This window comes from Dendropsophus ebraccatus, chromosome 12 (genome assembly GCF_027789765.1).
Source record: "Dendropsophus ebraccatus isolate aDenEbr1 chromosome 12, aDenEbr1.pat, whole genome shotgun sequence".
Taxonomy (NCBI): domain Eukaryota; kingdom Metazoa; phylum Chordata; class Amphibia; order Anura; family Hylidae; genus Dendropsophus; species Dendropsophus ebraccatus.
This window is the reverse complement of record NC_091465.1, coordinates 18,863,864-18,887,139: the sequence shown is the minus strand read 5'-3', so window position 1 is coordinate 18,887,139 and position 23,276 is coordinate 18,863,864. Positions and strand designations below refer to the sequence as shown.

Sequence of the window (23,276 nt, the reverse complement as noted above, 5' to 3'; positions counted from 1 at the left end):
AATCCGAGTGCCAAAGAGACTTTGTCCTGGAAAGATAGATGCGCAGGGCGCGAACCACATCCAGCTTGTGGAGCGCGCGCTCCCTCGGATGAGAGGGGGCCGGGCAGAAAGAGGGAAGAACAATATCTTCGTTGAGGTGGAAAGAGGAAACCACCTTGGGCTGGAAGGAAGCCACGGGCCTAAGCACCGCCTTGTCCTGGTGCAACACCAGCAGGGGAGGACAGCAGGAAAGAGCTGCCAATTCTGAAATCCGCCGGACAGACGTAACCGCCACCAGGAAAACCACCTTAAAGGACAAGATGGCCAAAGGTACATCTCGGAGGGGCTCAAACGGAGGAGACTGCAAAGCATCCAGGACAAGGTTCAGATCCCACGGGGGAACTGGGTGTCGATAAGGAGCTGCAATGTGCGCCACCCCCTGGAGAAAAGTCCTGACTTGGGGAACTGACGCCAAGGGTCTCTGGAAAAAAAACTGAAAGGGCAGAGACCTGGCCCTTAAGAGAGCTCAGGGATAAGCCAGCGTCCAGGCCTGCCTGGAGGAAGGCAAGGAGTCGCGCCAGAGAAAAAGGAAGTGGTGGCGCAGAACAGGCCTCACAATGACGGAGGTAGGCCCTCCAACAACGATAATAAATCTTCGCCGAGGCAGGCTTCCGGGCCCTGATCATGGTCCTGATGACCGCATCAGAGAAACCGCGTGATTTCAGAATCCAGGTTTCCCTTACGTCCCATTGGCATCACAACATATGGGGTAAATTCGCCCCTGCGAGCCCCTGGGACGAAGGAATATTTAATGAAAAAATAACAATTAAATTTTAATCCCCTCCTCCATGAGGTATAAATAGGCTCCACCTCCCCCTAGACCTCAGTCTTTTTTTACTTCGTTGCTGTTAGCCCTAGGGGACTTTGTCCCTCCTCCGTTTTTATGCTTTGTTAACCTGTTGCATTCAGGTTTTCTCTCCAGGTAATGATTGCTGGGATGCCGCTGGAGCCGGTGTCCAGGTAGTATCCTGATATTTGCTTCTGCAGGTCTTAGCTTTTAAGTTTTTCTTACCTAGTGCGTCTTGGAACGCACTCTGCGTGTCACCCGAGCCGCTGGCTTTTCTTCCAGTCGCATTCGACTGTGGAACGCATCGGCGCTGCGTGCGTCTCAGCACTGCGGCATCAGCGTCATGTCACTTCCGGGGGCCGGCAGCGGCGCGCGCTCTCTGCATGCTGGATTAGCTGTGTGTTCAAGGCAGAAGGTAAGCTGTTGCTACCTCTAGGTCTGGCTGTCTTCCTCTGGAAGGATTTTCTGTGGCTCATTTGGATCTAATAGAAAACATCTGAGTGCAAAGTGCTGTGATCTCTCTTCTATATACTTAAAAGTAAGTGTTGCTGCCACCTAGTGTCTCTTTCCGATATCACTCTAGCCAGGCTAGTGGTTTATGTGTATTGTAATACATTGATTATTTGCAGATGTCTGAAATGGAGACCAGTCCTGCTGCTGGTAAAAGACCTTCTAAGGAAGCACTTCATGTGCCGAGTGTGAGACTCCTCTACCTGTCGGCTATGGATACCGTAGGAGGATCATTTTTTCCAGATAAGATTCATCCTTTCTTTCATAAAAATATTTATGAATGCCTAAAAATATTTATAATGCCTAAGTACGCTGTCCTTCATGCAGACCTAAACCTATGAGGAGCCTGATGTTCAGGATGTAGTTGTATGGGTCAAGTACTATGTGCAAAAGACTTTAGCGGCTAATGAGAATCGCCGCCCATGTCCTAAGTTAAAGACCAAATGGAGTATTTCTCTCTCTACTCCCAGCCTGTGAGTATATTACTTTATGGCTGTAGGATTATGGTCATTTTCAGTTTTACTGTGATTGATGAAGTTAACTCATCATCTTCTTCTGAAACCTCTTCGACTTCTGAAGATGAGAAAGAATTATTCAGGGGGTATTTCACAGCTGATAGAATTCACAAGCTCTGCTAAGCTGTGCAAGCTGAAATACACCCTGAGGAAATAGAAGAGGATAGGATTGGTCCTCCTCAAAAAAGCCTAGGGCTTTTTCTGTGGGTAAGACTTCATTGTCTATGTTACAGGCGCAATGGAAAGAACCGGAAAAGGCTCCGGGTTTGAGCAAGAGGTTTAAGAACTTATATGTTCTGAAGGAAGAAGAATGTAAGGACTGGATTGAGCCTCCAAAGGTGGGCCCGGCCATAGCCAAACTGTCGAAATGTATTGTGCTGCCTGCGGAGGACGGATCCAATCTTAAGGATCCGATGGATAGAAGGGTGGAGGTAGCCCTCAAGAGATCATATACGGCAGCGGCAGCCCAAGGGGCAGTCTCCATTTCTTCTTTTGAGGTTTCTAGAAGCCTAAGAAGATGGCTGACCAAGGCCCAGGAAAATTTGGAAGGTAGAGCTAGCAGGGACAAGGTCCTTCGCTCCTTAAAAATAGGTCATTATGGCCATTGACTTCCTCTGCGATGATGCATCTCAGGGAACCAGGTTAGCGTAAAAAAACTAGTATGCTCTCAACCGCTGCCGAAGGGCGCTATGGTTAAAACCTTGGGTTGGAGATGCTAACTCCAAAATTCAGCTCTGTAATATGGAGTTCCAGCCAGGTAGGCTGTTTGGCTCTGAGCTGGATAAATTAATGGAGGAATTGTCTGACAAGGAGGGGAAGTCCCTACCATTGTCCTATAAGAGCGGTGATTCCTTTCGCAGAGCAAAATCTCCTCAGCGAGGCAAAGGGAGATACCAGTACAGAGGTTGAGGAAGAAACTATTCCAGAAGAGGTTCTGGGAAGCAGCAGAATAAGGACACCAACAAGAAACCAGACTTCTGACGCAGAAGCTGTCCAGTGGGAACACGTCTGAGTTTGTTTCTCCCTGCCTGGGAAGAATTAAGAAAAGATCACTGGGTGTTAAATATTATTCAAAATGGTTATGTCCTTCATTTATCATCTCTTCCTCCTCCAAGATTCTTCTGTCAAGAAATCTTAAGCCAGAAAGACACTTAGTCCTAGAGACAGAAATTCTTTACCTCCTTTCCATTGAGGCTCTAGAGGATGTTCCTCTATCAGAGATCGGTCAGGGAGTTTACTCCCCAGTGTTACTAGTGCTGAAGCCATCCGGAAATTGGAGGCTTATTATAGATTTGCGATATCTCAACAGGTGCATCGTAAAGAAGACGTTCCACATGGAGAACATAAGATCGGTAAAATCTATCCTCCAGGAGGGAGATTTTATGGTCACCATAGATCTACCGGATGCATATCTTCATGTACCGATTCTGAAGGCTCACAGGAGAGCCTTCGCCATCCAAATCCAGGGGAAGGTAAGACACTTACAATTCAAAGTCCTTCCATCCGGAATACCTCCGCACCCTTTGTTTTCACAAAGGTAGTGTCACCATGATGGTTCGCTTCCGTTTACAGGGGATAAAGTTATCCCTTACCTGGACGATTGGTTGATTATGACTCAGGATCTTCTGAGAGTTCTGTTGAACTATGTCCAGGACATACTTCAACAATTAGGTTGGCTTATGAACATAGAGAAATCAGACTTAATTCCTAATTCCTCCTCGTCAGGTATCCATAAGAACATAAATGCGCTTTCTATGGCTCCTTGCCTCAGCTGCGGCCGCGGTGCCATGGGCGTTATGGCACATGAGATTTCTTCAGAGAGAAGCACTAACAGTATGGAACCGAGGACTGAAGGACTTGGATGCGATGCATGTTCTATCGACTCAAACAAGACATTCTCTAATGTGGTGGAGACAAGTCAAACATGGAGTTTTATTTTCAGAACCACACTGGATAACCATCACGACAGATGCTTCAGGAATAGGTTGGGGAGCTCATCTGACAGTCATCACGACTGCAGGATCTTGGAGTCAACAGGAATCCGCTCTGCCGTCCAACGTGAGGGAGCTTAGAGCGATTTACCTAGCTCTTCTTCATTTTTCTCCTCCTATTTTACAGAGAGCAGTCAGAATCCAGATGAACGACATGACCTGTGTGGCGTACCTAAACAGGGAGGTACCAGATCCCCTTCTCTCCTCAGGGAAGTAGAGAAGATTTTTCTGTTGGGCAGAAACCAGAATAACCAGACTCTCTGCGATTCATATCAGGGGTGTCGACAATATATTGGCGGATTGACTGAGTTGAGGCCTGACATTACCGGGGGAATGGTCTCTCTCAAGGAGAGTGTTCATTCAGTTAACCCAGAGGTGGGGGCTTCCTCAGAGAGACCTCATGGCATCAGCAAGCAATGCCAAACTGAGGAATTTCTGTTCCCTTTACATGGTGGACAATCCCACGGTAGTGGACTCAATGACAATACCACGGACATACCAGCTGGCGTATATCTTTCCTCCCATAGCCATGATTCCCACAGTTTGACGAAGATCAGTCTAGATCAGTCGTCAGTAATAATAATAACTCCCTTCTGGCCGAAGGGGTCATGGTTCACCCTGCCCATGAATATGAGCAGAGGGGAATTTTGGAGATTACCTCTGCATCCGGATCTAATATTCCAGGGTCAACGTCTGTGCAGGAATCTTTCCAGCCTCAGCTTGACAGCTCGGAGACTGAGAGGACCGTATTGGACTCTAGTTTTTCTGAGAAGGTATAGTATACTCTTTCTCACGCTCGTAGTTGCACTACAAATAAATCTTATGCACGGATTTGGAAGATTTTCAAGATTGGTGTGCAAGCAGGAGTATTGATGGACTTAAACCTTCTACTCCACAGTCATTGGAGTTTTTACAGGAAGGCTTCTATAAAGGATTAAAACCTAGTTCCATCAAGGTGCAGATAGCAGCCCTCTCTGCACACCTAAACTCACGTTTCTTTCAGATCTTGGAGGTAAAGAATTTTGTTAAGGCTAGACTAGGCCTTACCTGGTAAAGCAGGTAGACCCATGGGACTTATCCTTTGTGTTGAGACGCCTGTGTCTTCCTCCCTTTAAGCCTTGGGAGGAAGTAGACTTCAAGTTAACATTGAAAGTTTCTCTTTTACTAGCCATTACCTCTGCTAAGAGAGTTGGAGAACTTCAAGCCCTTGACTCCGCACCTCCATACGTGATTTTTTCCCAAGACAAAGTTATCCTTAGGTTCCTTCCAGGATTCCTGCCTATGGTGGCTTCATTTGCCAACATCAACCAGCCAATAGTATTGCCTGTATTTTCTCCTACTGGATCATCTAAAGAAGACTTGGATCTTTCTTTATTGGACGTATCCAGAGCTATCAAGATCTATCTACATAGAGTAGGTGATTTTCGTAAAGACGAGAATTTCTTTATCCCTTTCACAGGAAAGAACAAGGGGAGAAAGGCTTCAAAACCTTCAATATTCAGATGGATCTGTGACTCCATTGCCTTATGTTACTCCTCTGCTGATCTGGATCCACCAGAATTTACCAGGGCTCACTCTACTAGAGCTGTGGCCTCCACTTGGGCAGAGCGTGCCGCTGTGCCACTTGAGGACATATGTCAGGCAACTACCTGGTCGTCTTTGACTACCTTTGTGAGATATTTCAGGCTGGATACTTCTTTCTTGTCAAGAACAACCTTTGCAAGATCTGTTCTTAATGCGGACGTAATAAATAACCCGCCCATTGGGGATAATGCTTGCTAATTCCCCATATGTTGTGATGCCAATGGGACGTAAGGGAAGCTAAAATTATTATGTTAATTTGTTTTCCCTAAGACCCATTGGCATCACAAGACTCCCTCCCTGTGTTTTATGTTTCTTTATAATTAGACTGAGGTCTAGGGGGAGGTGGAGCCTATTTATACCTCATGGAGGAGGGGATTAAAATTTAATTGTTATTTTTTCATTAAATATTCCTTCGTCCCAGGGGCTCGCAGGGGCGAATTTACCCCATATGTTGTGATGCCAATGGGTCTTAGGGAAAACAAATTAACATAATAATTTTAGCTTCAACAGCCACGCCGTCAAACGTAGCGTGGCTAAACGCGGGTGGCAGAGTGGTCCCTGAGTGAGAAGATCTGGCCGGTCTGGTAGACGCCAGGGGACGTCGGCGGCGAGGTTCACGAGATCCGTGTACCAGGCGTGCCGTGGCCAGTCCGGGGCCACGAGGATTACCGGAACTCCTTCCGACTTTATTTTTCTCACCACCCGCGGGAGAGGAGGAAAGATGTAAGGGAGGCTGAACCGATGCCAGGGAATCACCAAGGCGTCCGAGGCCAGAGCCAGAGGGTCCCGCGTCCGGCAGACGAACTTCGGCAGTCTGTGGTTGAAGCGAGACGCCATCAGATCCACATCCGGTGTCCCCCACCTGCAACAGATCTGGGAGAACACCTCGGGATGCAGGGTCCATTCCCCTGGATCCACACGTGCACGACTCAGATAGTCGGCCATCCAATTGTCCACACCCGGGATGTGAACAGTGGACAAGGCAAGCACGGTCTCCTCCGCCCAGGAGAGGATCAGCGCCACTTCCATCATGGCGGCCTTGCTGCGGGTCCCGCCCTGATGATTCACATAAGCCACTGCAGTGGCGTTGTCTGTCTGCACCAGAACGGGGAGACCGCGGAGCTGTGTCTGCCAGTGCAGAAGGGAGAGACGAATCGCCCGCAGCTCGAGGATGTTGATGGGGAGGCAAGCTTCCTTGGACGACCAGGTTCCCTGAACCGTCAGATCGTTCCAAACCCCTCCCCAGCCCTGCAGGCTGGCATCGGTGGTCACGATCTGCCAATGAATGGGAAGAAAGGAGCGACCCAGAGAGAGGCTCGGAGACCGCAGCCACCACTGAAGGTCTCGACGGAGGCGAGCCGGTAGTTTCGCCCTACGATCTAGAGAGGGGAGTGACCTGTCCCACCGTGACAGCAGGAAGAGCTGCAGGGGACGGGAATGAAACTGGGCAAAAGGGATCGCCTCCATAGACGCCACCATCTTCCCTAGAACCCTCATACAGGAACGTATGGACACAGGGCGGAGGCTGCAAAGAGCTCTGATGTCGACCTGAAGGGACTGCAACTTTTCCTCTGGAAGGAAAACGCGGGCCTGTACTGAATCCAAACGCATTCCCAGAAAAACAATGGACTGGGCAGGGATCAGGGAGGACTTGGGGCGGACTTGGAGCGTATCCAGGGTGATATGGAGGCTCTCTAAATTCTGGTCCTCGGATGGGGCTTTGACGAGTATGTCGTCCAAGTAAGGGGTTACTGAGACACCTCGAGCCCGAAGAAGAGCCATGACAGCCGCCATGGTCTTCGTGAAAACCCGCGGAGCCGAAGCCAGGCCGAATGGGAGAGCTACGAACTGATAATGCTCTTCCCCTACTGCAAAACGCAGGAAACGTTGATGAGGAGGAAAAATCGGCACGTGAAGATACGCGTCCTGAATATCCACTGAAGAGAGAAACTCGCCCGGCTCCAGAGAAGCGATCACAGAGCGCAGGGACTCCATCCGGAAATGAGATAGTCGGACATGGCGATTCAGACGCTTGAGGTCTAGAATCGGACGTACCGAACCGTCCTTCTTCGGAACCACGAACCGGTTTGAATAGAACCCGCGGAACCGTTGAAGAGGAGGGACGCGAACAATCACTCCCTTTGAGAGGAGCGAAAGGATGGCCTGGAAAAAAACGGCCGCCAGGACAGGGGACCTGGGGGGACGAGAAAGGAAAAAACGATCGCGGGGAACGGAAACGAACTCGATCTTGTAACCTTGTGAGATCAGTTCTCGCACCCAGGCGTCCTGAACATGCGCAAGCCAGACCTCCTGGAACAACAGGAGGCGGCCGCCCACCTGAGGAGATCCGGGTGGGGGAAAACCTTCAGGAGGAGGATGGCTTGGAAGTGCCAGGCTTAAAGGGGGGGCGGGAGGCGGCAGATCGCGCCTGCCAGGAAGAACGGTTCTTGGAGAAACCGGACCTTTTGTTCTGAGGGGCCGCAGTTTTCCCGGAGCGAGATGGCGGGAGCGACCGAAAGGAACGAAAGGAGCCTGGTTTGCGACGGGAATCCTGACGCTTGGGGCGCTGCTGGGGAAGATTGGTACTCTTCCCCCCCGTGGCATCGGAAATTATGTCATCCAGACGCTTCCCGAAGAGATGAGAGCCCGCAAAAGGAAGACTGGTGAGAGAACGCTTGGAAGCGTTGTCAGCCCGCCACTCACGAAGCCACAAAGACCGGCGTATGGCCACAATATTGGCCGACGCAAAAGCCGAGCAGGCTGCAGCGTCCAGAGAAGCCGAGCAGAGGTACTGAGCCGCGTCCTGAATCTGTTGGGCGAGGTCGGCTAAGTCCTCGGCCGATACGCCAGAGGTAAGGCCGTCCCTCAGTTGCTTGGCCCACACTGAAATGGACTTAGACACCCAAGTGGAAGCAAGTGTGGGTAGGAGAGAGGAGCCGGAGGCCTCAAAAGCTGACCTAGCTAAGGACTCGGTGCGTCTGTCAGTGGAATCCTTAAGGGACGACGCATTGTCCAGCGGAAGGGTCGTGACCACTGAAGGTGGACCTGACCAGCGAGACACAAGGTCTTCAGGGAAAGGATAAAGAACCGACAAGTGTTTAGGCTTTGAGAAACGCTTGTCTGGGGTCTTCCAAAATTTGGAAAACAGGTCATCAAATTCCTTGTGACTGGGGAAAGTGCTGCGGACACGGTCCACAGTGGAAGCCGCAGGGGAAACATCCTCAGGATCAGAGTTGGAAGCCGACTCAGAATCCGACAGATCTCCAGGCGAATGGGATTGCCTGTTAGGAGAGAGATGCGTAGGGGCCAGGCTAGTTCCAGGGGAGCCAGAGGAAGAGCGAGAAGAGGCACAGCGAGGGCGCTTGTGGGAGCGGCTCCTGCCGGGGCGGACGCTCCTGGCCGCCAAGCGGGATTGGGCAGGCGCTGAAGAAGAAGCAGACAGGCGATCAAGGGCGGCTGCCACAGACTGAGAGAACTGAGCCATCTGTGACACTGATTGGCAGAGGGAGCGCGCCCAGGCCGGGGCAGACTCCTCAGACTCCGGTGGGGGGTCCTGAGCAGGGGACAGAGACTAACAGGACTGCATGGAACAAGCAGTGCAGAGAGGCTGAGAGTGGCCAGAAGCAGATTTAGTGTTACAAGACGTACAGAAATAGTAGGTAACAGAGGAAGGAGGAGGATGCTGGCGGCGTGAGGATTCAGATCTTGAATCAGACATAATGAAAAACTAAATATATATATTAGTACGAAAAAACCAGCCAGCTAGTGTATTCCTTCAGGCAGGCAGCTGTTGGAGGCTGAGAAGTAACCAAACCTGCAGAATAACAGAATACACACAGTGAGAAACTCAGAACAGTAACAAGAAAACAGGCATATAGTCCCAGAGAGACCTTACCAGGAAAACAAATCCGGAAAATGGCAGAGGTCCGGTCAGGGCACAGGACGGTTGCTGAGGGCAGGATGGGCAGAAGAAAACTGGCCAGGAAAAAGCAGGCTGGGGGTTGTAGTCCCACGGACTGAGGACTCTTGCCGACCGTGGAGCTGCGCAGTCTGCAGGCTGCCGTAACGACCAGGCTGCACAGGAGCCGCGTCACGTGCGGAGTGACGCGTCACGTGCGTGGTGACGTCAGGCGTTGGCCCGCGCGGGAAATCCAAAAAGGACCAGGAGGAGAGGAAGGAGCGGCGCGCGCATGAGAAGAGGCCGCGAACCGGAAGTCACGGGCCGGATCCCGGAAGATGCGGTCCGTAGGAAAAAGGAGGCCCCGCGCCCGGCACCTAAAAGACCGGTATCCCGGTACCCGACCCCCCGCATGCGGTGACGGCAGGAGGACCGGAACGCAGCAGGGGAAGAAGAACGCGGGGAACCCGGGAGCTGGAGGTGCATGGGGAAGGGGCGGCGGGCGGAAGATAGACAGGCCGAGGAGGGGACCGGGGGACCCGAATAGCCCATGGGAGGGGGAGAGAGAGAGCAGGGGAGGCATATACTTACCCTTGATGCTGACTGACCTGTCCCACGGATCTTCTGCCGGCACTGTGCCGCGCTGCCGCGCGCAACTTTGGGAGGCTGGGCGGGCAGGGGCTGGCGGAGCAAGTCCGCATTAAGGAGCAAACAGACAGCAGGGCTAGTCTGTGTCCTGGGCGCTGGGTCCGGACGGTGGCAACCTAGGGTAAACAGCCCCTTTCCAGTTAGGTTCTGTGCCCTGGTTGCATAAGGGGGGGGGGGATCAGGGCGAGTCTTTAGTGACCCACCGTGCCCCGACCTGTTAGAAGAAAAATTAAACAATTCAAAGAAAAAACAAGCAGAAACTGGTCTGGAGTAACCAGACCTGCGTCTGCCTCCTACTGACACTAAGCTAAACTGAATTAGCTCAGTGCCAGTGGGCGGGTATAGCCTGCTGGGAGGGGCCGACTTAGTTTGTTTTTTCTTAGTGTCAGCCTCCTAGTGGCAGCAGCCTATACCCATGGTGTCTGTGTCCCCCAATAAGACGCACGAGAAATATATATCTTTGAAAAAAGCAGCAATTGAACGATAACAGATAACAATAACCAGTCTCCTAATGTAAACTTACAATCTGTCCTAAAAAAAACTTTTAAACGTGCAGCCCTGTGCCCAACGGCCATGGTTTGGAGTATCTATGCCCTAACTTTGCACCACCCCTCCGTCCCTCCAGCCAAATAGGCACTTGTTTCCAGTGCCTTCAAGAGGCATGATGAATCAAGCAGCTGGGTCGTACAAACGATACAGGGATTGTTCATGGGGCCTGACTGCTTGATTCATTGTCCGATTTAATGTATTGCTGTCAGCGATACTATCAGCCGAAGATATAGCGTTTTCACAATTCTTGGCTGATTGCTGTCACATTTACATGTAAAAGGACTTTTAATGGCATCAGACAGTCTAAAGTAGTCCTACGTCATTAAGATCTGCAGGGAAATGTACAGGTTTATTTTATTTTTAATGCTTTTTATTTGTATAGCGGACACAGATTCCGCAGCACTTTACATAGTTTGGCCAATTATTGCTCCCTGTCCCCAAATAGGGCTCACAATCTAAATATTTTTAATTGGTTTTCCAGTTATTTTGAAAAAAGAGCACCACACTTGTCCCCAGATTATATGTGCAATTACTATTTAGCTCCATTCACTTCAATGAAACTGAGCTGCAAAACCCACACCCATCCTGAGGACAAGAGTGGTTCTGTTTCTGGAAGAATGTGGCCATGTTTTTCTAGGCCTGGATAAAACCTGTAACCTGTTAAAAGAATGTTACAGGTGTGGTCCGGCACTGAAAGGATAAATGAGTACACCACATGCATCAGTTCTATGACAAGTGTTAACTGAGTCTCTAAATTGCTTTGTGCACTTGTAATAATTCTACACATTTAATTAGTGCATTGTGTGCCGTATTACTCAATTTGCTTTGTGTAGGCCAGGGGTGTCAAACTTACAGCCCTCCAACTGTTGTAAAACTACAATTCCCATCATGCCTGGACGGCCAAAGCTTTAGCTGTCCAAGCATGATGGGAATTATAGTTTTACAACAACGAGAGGGCAATTCATAACCACTGAGCTATGTCACATTGGGCCTGGCTTAGTTCATTAGTGCTTTTTTGCAATCTCTTGAAATACTTGAAATGAATGCACTGACATAACTTACACCATCTCTTTTTGTGAACATTCTGAAAATATTGCAAAAAGAGGCTTGGCTGCTGACTTCATGGATCAGGGGATTTAGTAATGTTTTGTTTTTTTAAGTGTCACAAATGTAAGTTTTAAACTACTAAAAAAAAAAAAAAATCTTCGAAGAATTCCACCAATGCTGAGTGTGCATTAATAATTGTGCTCGAGTTATTTACAGTTTGGAATGTTTTCTTGAAATATCTTAGTGTCATTGCTCCACACTGATGAGGGGCAACACCCCGAAACAGCTGTATGTGGATGGTTACCTGGCCTTGGTTTATCCCTTGTCATTACACTGACTTATAGGGCCACTTAATATGGTGGATTTGGTGGTTTCCTAACAGGAGCTGCCCCTTGGCTGGGTCCTTCCCGGAGGGATATCTGGCTAGTCCTGTGTTTTGAGACTCTCTTCAATGAGGCTTCAAGGGCTCCTCGTTTGCATACTCATGTTTCCCAGGGGGCAATGCACCTAGGACTTCACTGCATTGAGCGCTTTCACTAGCAGCCGGCAGTGTTGTCGTTTGGCTGGTCTCCCTGAGTTCAGCAATCTGTTTCTCTTAGTGTCACTGTTGTCATAGAAAAAATTTGACGTGTGAAAAGTTTTAATCAGTACGGGTGTGAGTGTTCAGACCAGTTCCGATCATAAGAACGAGCAGGGAGAGGGAGAGGATCTCTCTGCAGCATGTCCGCTCCTTGTCTGTGTCAGCATCATCAATCAGGCTCCATAGACTTAGGGTCCTATTCCACAGAGCCATAATCGGCCCGATTAACCGATTATTGTTCCGTGGAATAGAGACAACGATCTGATGATCGTGTCATTGGCTGATCATTTATTTAGGTTCAAACCTAAAATCACCAGGCACAGACTGCACATTGCTGCATGGAATAGCGATGCGTGGCAGGCGACCGACTATTTCACAAGCACCATGATTTACCTAAGCAGGTTGCAGGTCTTCTCCTGCGCTCCTTCTTCCTCCCGGTCCCACGCGCACAGCAGTTTCGGTGCGGCCTGTCTAGGCTGACAGACCGCTCAGCCAATCACTGGCCAGGACCGCCGCGGCCAGTGATTGGCTGAGCGGTCTGTCAGCTTACAGGCCGCACCGAAGCTGCTGCTGCGCGCGGGATCGGGAGGAAGGAGCGCAGGAGAAGACCTGCAACATGTTTAGGAAAAGTATGGTGTTTAAACGAAGGCTGCAAGGACATCGGTAACAATGTCCCTCCAGCCCTCGCTAAACGATTATCGGGCCGTGTAATAGGCCCAGTAAATCAGCGCCGATCTAGCAGATCGGCGCTTGTTAACATTACTGTTTGGGCCCCAATCGGCCGGTGGAATAGGACCCTTACATTATGAGCCTGACAGATCACATGACACAGAGCTGGGAGAGGATCGTGCTTAGTGCGGTCTTCTCCCAGCTCGTTCTCCCGATCGGTATGGGGCTGAACACTCAGACCTGGACAGATTAAAACTTTTGACATGTAAAAAGTTTTCTTTGATGACAGTGACACTTTAAAGGGACAGAAGATGAGATGTGTATAAGCTACCATGCACTTCCCTTGTGTATGAGTTGATGCTAAGCACATACTTTCCCTCCTTTTAGTAGTTTCATGCCTTCAGAGCATTGTGCAACCTTTCACCAAAAATCTTGATTTTCTGGACTGGCAGCATTAGTGACATAGATGAGATCTGCCAGGCAAGTAACTAAAAAGTGTTTTCACAGAAGAATTGGAGTCTATACGATGTTACAACTCTTAGGCAGAAGTTGAATGTACATGCAACTACAGATACATCTCGCTGCATATCCATCTACTGAAGATCCAATAAATATATCCATATGTGAATGATGTGCGGCTAAAGACTATGGGTTTAACCAACTGACCGCTACCAAGAAACAACGGACATAGAGTGCTGTAACAGATCCACAAAACATCTGCACCATTCAGAAGACCTGACTCCATATCTACTATACAATATGCAGGAATCTACGGCGTATTTACTGGCTGGAGGAGGTCACTACTGAATAATATCTATAGGATGCATTGGAAATCTGTGTCTGCAGGAATAATTTGACCCATCATGGACATGAACAGACTTAAAAAAAAATTTGTGCCAGCAGTCCTTTCGAAGCTGAATGACTGGCAGCCGGTTACATGCTTAAGAGTACACGAGAATTCTAGGATTAGACATAGGATTGGCATTCTATGTGTTCTAATGTTTCTGTTCTGGATCTATGGGAAAAGACTGCTCGATTATAGAGAATGGTTTTCCCTCATTGCCGCCTCAATAGGATATCCAGCGATTGTCTACGGGTTTATTAACAGCCTCTTCAGCGATTATTTCTCCCTGCTGCTGCTATGGGGTTTTAGTGTGTTTTGGGTTAACAGATTTGTGGAAACTGAAGAGAACAAAATTGAAGTAAGTGAAGATGTAGATAGATGTAAATACAAATCTTACTGTATCTGATGCACCAAGTAAAAGGGATCACATTGCAGAGCCGGACAGACAGTATAGTTTTAATAAACAAAGAAACGCACAAAAAGTGGGAATGTGGTAACAGCCATTGTTAAGTTTCTTTGTTTATATATTCAAAAGTAAACTGTCTGCGCTCTGCCATGTGACCAGCCTTACCTGGTGTGTCAGGATAGCTATAATAAAAATGCCAATATGCATATAGACATGGCGTTTTTACCACTCTGTCAAAGTCAATGGGGGTAAAACTTCAATGTTTCTGTGGAAAGAAGAAGAATGCCAGTCCCTTCTGTGATTTAAAAAAACTCCCTGTTGTATTTTCCCATTTGTCTCTCAGCCAACATCTGCCTGCGGCATTTTTTACCCCCGAAAAAGCCAGGTACCAAATTTGGAAATTTTTGTGCCAATAGTTAAATGACGAGTCCTAAACTAGGAGACTGGTGATGGTGCTTGCAAAAAGAGTCATTTAGTAGATATGAGTGTTGCTTGATGTTTTCCTGGACTCCCTAGGGCAGGAGTAGGGAACCATGAACCTCCAGCTCTTGCAAAACTACAGCTCCCATCATGCCTGGACAGCCAAAGCTGTAGGCATGATGGGAGTTGTAGTTTTGCAACAGCTGGAGAGCTACGGCCCCCTACCCCTGCCCTAGGGCTACATCCAACTTCTTCAGCCACTGGAAATCAAATGCCTAAAGATTGGATTCAAGCATGCTCCAGTCGCACTCAACTCCAATATATGTGGCTGACAATTTAAATAAAAAAAATGTCAGATCGCTGCTCTCATTACATAGGGCAATATCTGCCTGTTCAGCCAATAATCTACCATTTAGAAGCGCCTTAAAGTGTAACTGTCATTTAATGTCAGTCACTTTCCAGAAATCAATAACTATCAATGGTACAAGCGATTTAAAGAAAATCTGTAATAGGTTTTATTAAGCAAAACCGTTTCCTTCTGTACTCAAGAAGCTGTTTTGCAGCCTCCCCCTTATTTCAGAAGAAGCAGGATTTCTGTTTCCATTATGCTCTATAGAGGAGGGAGGGTCTGAGGGGAATGAGGGAGCATTGGAAGGAGAAAAGTCATCCCTGCGCAGCACATCATCCTACATTGTTATCTCATTAAGTTCACTGACCTTTCTGACCTCTGAATCCAGCATTTTATGTGCCCAGACCGTCTCCAAATGGCAGGGATCTTTGTCTTCTCTTCCTGCTCACTCATCTCCCTCGGCCCCTCCCCCCTCCATAGATTATAATAGACTCCGCAAAACCTGTCTTCACTTTGCTTCTCTCTAAAGAAGACAACTTAGCCTGATAAAGCACATATAAGAAGTAAGGGGGGCGGGGGGCTGCTTTCTGAGTACAATAACAGCTACACTTTATAGTTATATAATATTCTAATTTACTGTCACCTCTGTCCATGACAGGAACTGTCCAGAGCAGGAGAGGTTTTCTATGGGGATTTGCTGCTGTTCTGGACAGCTCCTGACATGGACAGAGGTGGCAGCAGAGAGCACCGTGTCAGACTGGAAAGAATACACCACTTCCTGCAGGACATACAGCAGCTAAGTACTATAGGATTCACAATTTTTAAATAGAAATAAATTTACACATCTATAAAACTTTCTGAGACCAGTTGATCTGCAAGAACTTGAACTTTAACAGAACACAGTCAAGCAGGGTGCTGTATGCATTTATTTTTTTTTTAAAAAATTAGGTGCTTGGGTGACAATTTATGCACAACACATTACTTATCCTGTACTGATCCTGAGTTCCATTCTGTATTATCCTCCAGAGCTGCACTCACAATACTGCTGGTGTAGTCTCTGTGTACATACATTACATTACTTATCCTGTACTGATCCTGAGTTACATCCTGTATTATACTCCAGAGCCGCACTCACTATTCTGCTGGTGTACATACATTACATTACTTTTCCTGTACTTTTCTTTCATCCACATTTTTAGTAGGACAAAACTGCTACCAAGTCCTTATAAACCACTATAATGTTGCCACAGAAATTCCGGTCTTGTACTTCTCTATCGTCTTCTTGCCTTACAGGTGGAAGAAAATAGGAAGCGACGGGAAATCAATGGACGGTAAGTGTCTGCTTCTCTTGTATATAGCACACATTCCCATCCTCTGTATGTAAATATGGGTCACATCTGAAATATATATATATATCTCCTTTTTTGTAATTGCATTTTTCTACCATCGTGGTTGGTCCACTACTTTTATTTCAGAGATTTTTAATGTTAAGACTTCCAGCTTACTTGAAGATTAGCTAGTACATTTACATGTAATTTAATGGATTACTTCCCAGCCAAAACTTCCTGCATCCTAGGTCTTCATGTTAAATGAGCATTTCCTACTGAATATATTTTGGGATTATCTCACTAATCTGTTATATCGTGCAGTGTTTATATACAAGATTAATCCAGATCCATTTGGATCTGGAGCGGAAATTGGAAAGTAATTGTCTCAATGTAGTCATTAAATGTCAGCAAAGACCTGGCTTGGGGTGATTATTTATGCAGCGTATGCAAACATTATAACATAACCTTGTATTTCTGACTGAACGGGGGGATATACGGTGCTTGGAGGGTGGGTCCAAACTGAGCTAGAACCTTCCTGGGCCAGGTGGGCAGCAGCAAAGGCCAACTTACACACATGTGAGGTCCTGAACGTTATACAACTCTTGCCTCTGTGTTGTCTCAAAGGTTTTGTTTTTTTTAGGTCTTCCACAATGACCCGTCTTATGAATGCAGAGAGGTTTCTTATATTATATCGGTCCCTGTTGTATGAAGAGGAAACTTTGGGGACAGATTTGGAAACAATAGAAGAAAAGATCTGCAAACTCAAGGTGGGCTATGCAGAATGAGAATATTAGACCAGACATCCTGTGTAGTCCGTTATGTGTGAGTTACAGCAGCATCATGGACTCTCTAGATAAAGCTCTTATTAACAGTGGTGGGAGATGAGTGAACCCAAACACTCGGTATTTGAATCCTGGTGACTAGAGAAGTCTGCAGCCATTGGGATCCAAATACGGCCGACATTCACTTTGTGTAATAGCGTATATGTGTAAAAAGTCAACCAGGGGACCATACACATATAAATGTTGACCAAACTTGCCAATTTCTGCGAACCAGCCCACTACCAGAGGTTTGCATTAACAGATTTCCCCTCCTCCATTGAAAACATATGCACGCTTAGCTAAGTGTGTATGGGGGGGGGGGGGGGGTACTGAGAGTGTTAGGTTTCAGCTGAACCAGTGTGCTTGGCCCGCTTCAGCCTCTGTCTGAACAGGAATGTTTACATTCTCTGGCTATGTTCACACAATGTAAATGAATGGGAAAACAACGGCCATAGTTTTCAGCATGCATTCATTTACATTTCAACAGGACAAATAAATTCCATGCCAATTATTTGCGGACGTTGTTTGAAAACACTGTGTGGCTGTTGTGCCGTCCGTAGAGTGCATGAAAGTCAATGGTTAATTGACTTTCAGACACATTCATACATCCGGCAGTTTTTAAAGGGCTTTAAATAATGTTCCTCTGGCCGATAATGCATTATCGGATGGAGGAACATGTTAAATGCGGCGGTTGTTTGACATGGCAAACAATGGCTGTTGTTTTTTTTTCCTGGCCCTATTCGGGACACAGCTTCTTCGATTATGTAATTCCTAGTCCATACACCCAGTCCTCACTTTATCCATATACATTCTTTATTTTTCCCTAGATTACCACGAAGGGCCTGAAGAAGGTTCAGATTATCATTGACTCCCTGAAGAGCCAGTTTTTCCACAACTTTGATTCTCGTATGGATGAGTCCAAGAGGGTTCAGGATCTAATTGAGAAATTTGATCACACACAGACCTACATGGAGCTGCGGTCAGTGCCCATGTGTCCTATGGTGTGGTCAATAATTTTCTATTGTAGCTTTTCTTTCTCCTTATGGGTTTATACAGCTTCCATTACCAGTAACAATAGTAAAGGATGGAGTAGTATTTGTTGGTGCTAGTTCTAGAAAAGGTGGGCTCCTTAACAGTCATAGTATTTTCTTTTTTTCCCAATGAGTATTAAATATCCGTCCTTTGTTCCTAGGAGTTACACACTGAACAAGGCCCAGAAGCAGCTAATGACCTTCACAAAGAAGGGGATAACACTGAAGACCTGGCTGTCTGAAGCACAAGAATTCCAGGAAAAACTTCACACTATAACATGTAGTAGCTACCATGATATCCAACGGCATTTGTCACTGTTACAGGTAATGTCTCAGGCATTTAGTCAGTGCAATGACCTCCGGTATGTGTCCACCGGTCCATGAGTTGCCCTTTGTATCACGTTATTAGAAAAGAAAATCCATGCAAAGAGGTATACCAAGTTAAAATTAGCCTGTCCCCTATGCACAGGATAGGGCACAAGGGGTCTGACCTCTATACCCCCCGGTTATCTCTATATTGCCCCCCGCCTCCTTTGTTTTAAATAGAGCTGCGGGTATGGCATGTGACCCACAGCTCTATTCATTATCTATGGAGCTGCTGAAAAGAGCAGAGTGCTGTAATCTGCTCCATAGAGAATGAATATCTTGTCCCCTATCCTGGGGACTGTTATTGGAAAACGGATCAAGCAGTATGGCATAAAACGGCATCCGTATTTACCATCCACTTTTCTTCCTTTATAGAAGAATTCTGGGCAGGGACTCGGGCTCCAGCACTGGGGCCCGCTTTCCTCCGCTCCTGTCCCTAGCCACTTCTAGGTCTAGAGAAGGAACTTGGGAAGTGAAGTTCCAGGCCCGCTCAGTCAGTTTGTAGCAGGGTCCCGCTGGAGGGCAGCAGACAACTGTGCTGGAGGAGGGTTGGTAAGTGCATGCCCCTGCCCAGATTCCTCCTTTTAATGTACATATTACATGCACAGCGAAACCGCAGAGTGACCCTCAGGCATATTTACCGCCCAGCTGTCTGTTAGAGCAGGATGGCAGTCCTTGTGGGGGCTATGAAATTTATAAGCAATTTAGTCGTTTTTATTATCCTCTTTATTGGAGGTGTTAGTAAATGTAAAAGTATTGTTTAAAAAGCACTAAATAAAAAAATAATAGATACTAAAACAAATGTATGCACCTGTCAGCCCGACCTACTCTACTTTGTTTTTGTAGGCCGTCAAGACGGACTGTGAACTGATCCCAAAGATGCTGGTGGACTATGAGCACTCAGCACAGCGCCTGATAGCAACTCTACAGGTAAAAGTACTGTCTTCAGTCCATCTTGGTATCATTACTAAGAAATCAGTGGTATCATGCCAGATCAGCTTGGATAAATACATTTTTACAAATACGTTGAGCTGAATGTAAAGTATGACTCCCTTAGGCAAAGTAACAAAGTTGCTGAAAGGTTTTCATCTGTTAAACTTGTTTGATCAGTTTGTGGCAGGTGCTAAAAGTGTCCTATAGACCTATGGGAATTTGACGCGTGTCCTTTGCTTTACAACTGATTATGTGATGGGTGTAACCTGGTGCAGACGGTCTATATTTTTTATTATTTTGCATAGAAAATTTCTAATGCACTTTATGACCATGTTCCCCCACAGTATTTTTGCAACAAAAACCAGGAGTGGATTAAAAAAAACCCACAGAAAGGCTATGTTCACACACTGTTCAAGCTGAGTGCATGGCCGCCATTTAATAACAAATAATAACCGTTATTTTAAAACAGCAACCGTTGTTTGCCATTAAGTGGCGGCCATCCACTCAATTTCAACAGTGTGAACATAGCCTTTCTGAGTTTTCAATCCACTCCTGGTTTTTGTTGCAAAATACTGTGTGGGAACATAGCCTATAAATGTATTTCTTTTGTATAAATGATAGAGGAGCTACAAACTGAACACTTATGCTTGCGCTAGTGATTTGTCTTTCCGCTTCAGGGCTTAAGAAACAGACAAGACTGCTGGTTTGTGATATGTAGATTTTGATTAGGTAGGAGAGATGGAATACTTTGTTAAAGGAGTTGTCCAGGCTTTCTTTCAGAAACTGCATGACTGTCTCCAGTTTGGGTGTGGTTTTGCAACTAAGGGCCATATTACATGGTCCGATATTTAGAAGCAAGCAAAGGCCGACCTGTCTCATTCTTTGCGTATGGGGTTCCCTGCATACAGGGTTCCCTTGCTCCCCAAGTACGGCCGATAAGCGTTTGGTGTAATAGTACCCTAAGGTCCATTGAAGTGAATGAAGCTGAGTTGCATAACCAGACTCTTCTGGAAGAAAGCAGCCATGGTAACAAAGCATTAATTATCTAAACCATATTATTTTCCAGATGATGAGCACATGTTCTGGTATCTTTTACAAAGCCTTGGAACCAAGAACGAAGAGTCAGAGTGGAGTGAGAAAATGGCATGACATACTGACTGTTTCTGTAGCTGAGGAGGTGAGTGTGTTTTATATCCAGGAAGTTTTGTTGCTGGTGTATGCTGTATCATGTAACTTCCTGCAGTTTGGGTTAAAAAAAAGGGTTTCCAGGAAAAAAAAAACTATTCATAGCCTATCAATAGCTGATCGGCAGGGTGCTGCAGTACAGCAAGAATGGAGTCAAAAGCGGTTGGCTCCATTCCTTTGTAGCGGTGCCTGTGTACTGCAGCCTCGGCTTCTATTGAAGTGAATAGGACCTGTGATTGTGGTACCACAGAGCCGCTATTACCTAGGGAATGGAGCCAACTGCTCCTGTCTCCGTTCCTGGTGTAGTGGTGAATATTGATAGCTTATTTTGTGGATAGGCTGTAACCAGTACACAATCCTCTCCTACAGAAATGACATAGATTTTTATTTTTCTGATAGGCGACACAAGTGGCCGAACGTTTCTCCACACTTGCAAAGTTAAATGAGTGTTATCAGATTCATCTGGATGGGCTCCTCCAGCAATTGTAAAAACAAAAAACAAAACATAAATATGCCAATTCATGGAAGGAACAATGCGAGAACACTCATAATCAGCTGTGGTATCAAGTCCGCTAATGTTCGGAGATCATAATAAATATCTGGAATATGTTTTCTAAAGTTTTATTCAAAGTTAAGGAACTTTTCTTTATGTTTTGGATCATCATGAAGGCCTGCACTGAATACTGTATTGTCAAATATATGTTCTAAAGAACCTAAAGAACTGGGGAATCATTTGTGATTTCAGTCATCCGATGGTCAGGACTTGATTGTGACTTGTGCTTTGTACACTACAGAAGTGACTATATCTACACTGCCAATTTCTGTACTATTGGGCAGTTGTATCACATTTATACTATACAAAATGTGTAGTTTTCAATCATACCAAAGCCACTTCATGAGACTTCTTTAATACCATGATCTTATGCTTGGCTTTGCGAGGCATATCATCTTGTCTCTCTCCCCGTGATCATAGGAGCTGCACTCATCAATATGGACACTAGGTGGCAGAAGAGTCCTCCCAAACTTTCCTCTCCTTACATCACACATTGCTCTTGAATTAACCAGAAATTTGACATCCAATAAAAACACTGAACACATTGAAGTATTAATGAATCCAGTGCAGACTCTCATCTAACATATAAAAGACTTTAAATGTATTCCATTACAGAGTGCTGGACACAGAGCTCAGTCTGAAGACTCCTCTCTGTAATTACCTGGAACTAATGATGGATAATTACACTCTATCCTCTCTTTCACCATTAAAATGACCTCTTTCTTCTCCATACAGTGTGTTATTTTGTATGAGGCTTTCAGCGGACTATATTTAGTGAGTGAAATGTTGGCCTGAGATTCAGTGAGGTTGGCTGGACTGGGATAATGCACCTCCACCTCTCTTCAGCGTGATTGCGCTGTGATTTTAATTATGAAATTATTCAGTGTTTGGCTAGGCAGACTTGCTCTCTAGGCCAAAAGATGCTCCCTGGGCAGTTCATGTAAAGATCTGCGAGATGCTGCGAAAATAAACTTCACATTGCATATGGGATTGGGTAAGATATTGCAACTGCTGTAATTGGTAAGTATGGCATTTATGGTTCACCGTCGACTGTGTGGTTAGCATTCGATCAAGGCCTAAAGGGCCTTCATACACATTAGAGGATAGTTGGCAGTTGTTGGAGCCCTCTGATTTTCCATCAGTGTTGGGAAATAAAAGGATTAGGAAGGTTCAAGGGTACCTATCATTTAAACAAACTTGTGACATGTCAGAGGTTGTATCTGTTGGGGTCCGGGTGCTGAAAATCCTGCTGATCCTGGAGCTGTCAGGGTGAATAGCTGTCAGCTCAATAAGCTATGGAAGGTGTATTGCCACCAAAAGGGTGTCTTTACTCCAAGAGATTTATCTGACAGATATTTGAAGCCAAAGCCAGGAATAGACTATAAACAGGGAACAGGTCATAAAGGAAAGACTAAGATTTCGCCTCTTTTCAAATCCAATCCTGGCTTTGGTTTCAAAAACTGCCAGATAAATCTGTCTGTGTAAAGGCACCATAAGGCTGGATACTTATGCATTCCCAATATTGTGGAAACCATGCCCCTATTTCTCCACCAGTAGCCGATAATCCCCAGAACATTGTGACACTATTGGGGGAAAAATGGTGGTGTGGTTCCTTCACATTCAGAATGCATTCCAAACCCAGCCTAAGGGTACGTTCACATGTAATTAACCTACTGCAGATTCCACCCTATGGATTGGATGCTGCAGATTTTAGCGAAATTTGCACCATCACATCGCTATAGACAGCAGGGTCCCATTCCCTCTGTGTACTGTATATTCTCTGAGTACCCGGAAGAGGCCATTACTGAATGTGCCTTTAAGGCATATTCCCCACGTTCTCCTGGAACTGTTTCCACAGGAAAATGAGAAATAAAGCTATCCTTTACTGGAATCCATGACAATTCCCATGTCAAACTTACCTTGGTTCTGCATCACAGCCATCTCTCATTGATTTCAATGGCGAATAGAAAAATAATTACTTTTTTTTCTGCACTGAAAAATCAGCATCATTTTTCTAAACATTACTGCGTGGATTAATGGAAATGTAAAAAATCTGCAACAAAATCAGTGTGAATACCCCCCGGCTCTGACACCGGCCATATCCAAAGGGTGCAGCTGCAGACTGAGCTCATGCGCTTCTACTGCTTCTATTTCACATCCAGTTAAGGTAAATGATCCCAGTGCTGGAGCTTCACACATATAGATGTTTGAATGACAGAGCAT

At 46.3% G+C, this 23,276-nt stretch overlaps 1 protein-coding gene across 1 annotated transcript; it reads left to right on the top strand.

Annotated features, from left to right (window-relative positions):
• Positions 1–9,616: 9,616 nt before the first annotated feature.
• Positions 9,617–21,740, top strand: LOC138768635 (desmoplakin-A-like). Its single transcript, XM_069946586.1, has 8 exons — positions 9,617–9,712; positions 16,130–16,167; positions 16,805–16,931; positions 17,813–17,964; positions 18,178–18,340; positions 19,229–19,312; positions 20,382–20,492; positions 20,900–21,740. The coding sequence occupies exons 1-8, from the start codon at positions 9,617–9,619 to the stop codon at positions 20,987–20,989; spliced, it is 861 nt and encodes a 286-aa protein (XP_069802687.1). The 3' UTR covers positions 20,990–21,740.
• The last annotated feature ends 1,536 nt before the right edge of the window (positions 21,741–23,276 follow it).

What these genes read in the sequence shown, in the direction of transcription:
- LOC138768635 (XM_069946586.1), top strand. Translation starts at nt 9,617, where the DNA reads ATGAGAAGAGGCCGCGAACCGGAAGTCACGGGCCGGATCCCGGAAGAT. An exon ending in AAAAGATCTGCAAACTCAAG is followed by an intron (nt 16,932 to 17,812) that starts GTGGGCTATGCA and finishes ATTTTTCCCTAG; the next exon opens with ATTACCACGAAGGGCCTGAA. An exon ending in CTGTTTCTGTAGCTGAGGAG is followed by an intron (nt 20,493 to 20,899) that starts GTGAGTGTGTTT and finishes TTTTTCTGATAG; the next exon opens with GCGACACAAGTGGCCGAACG.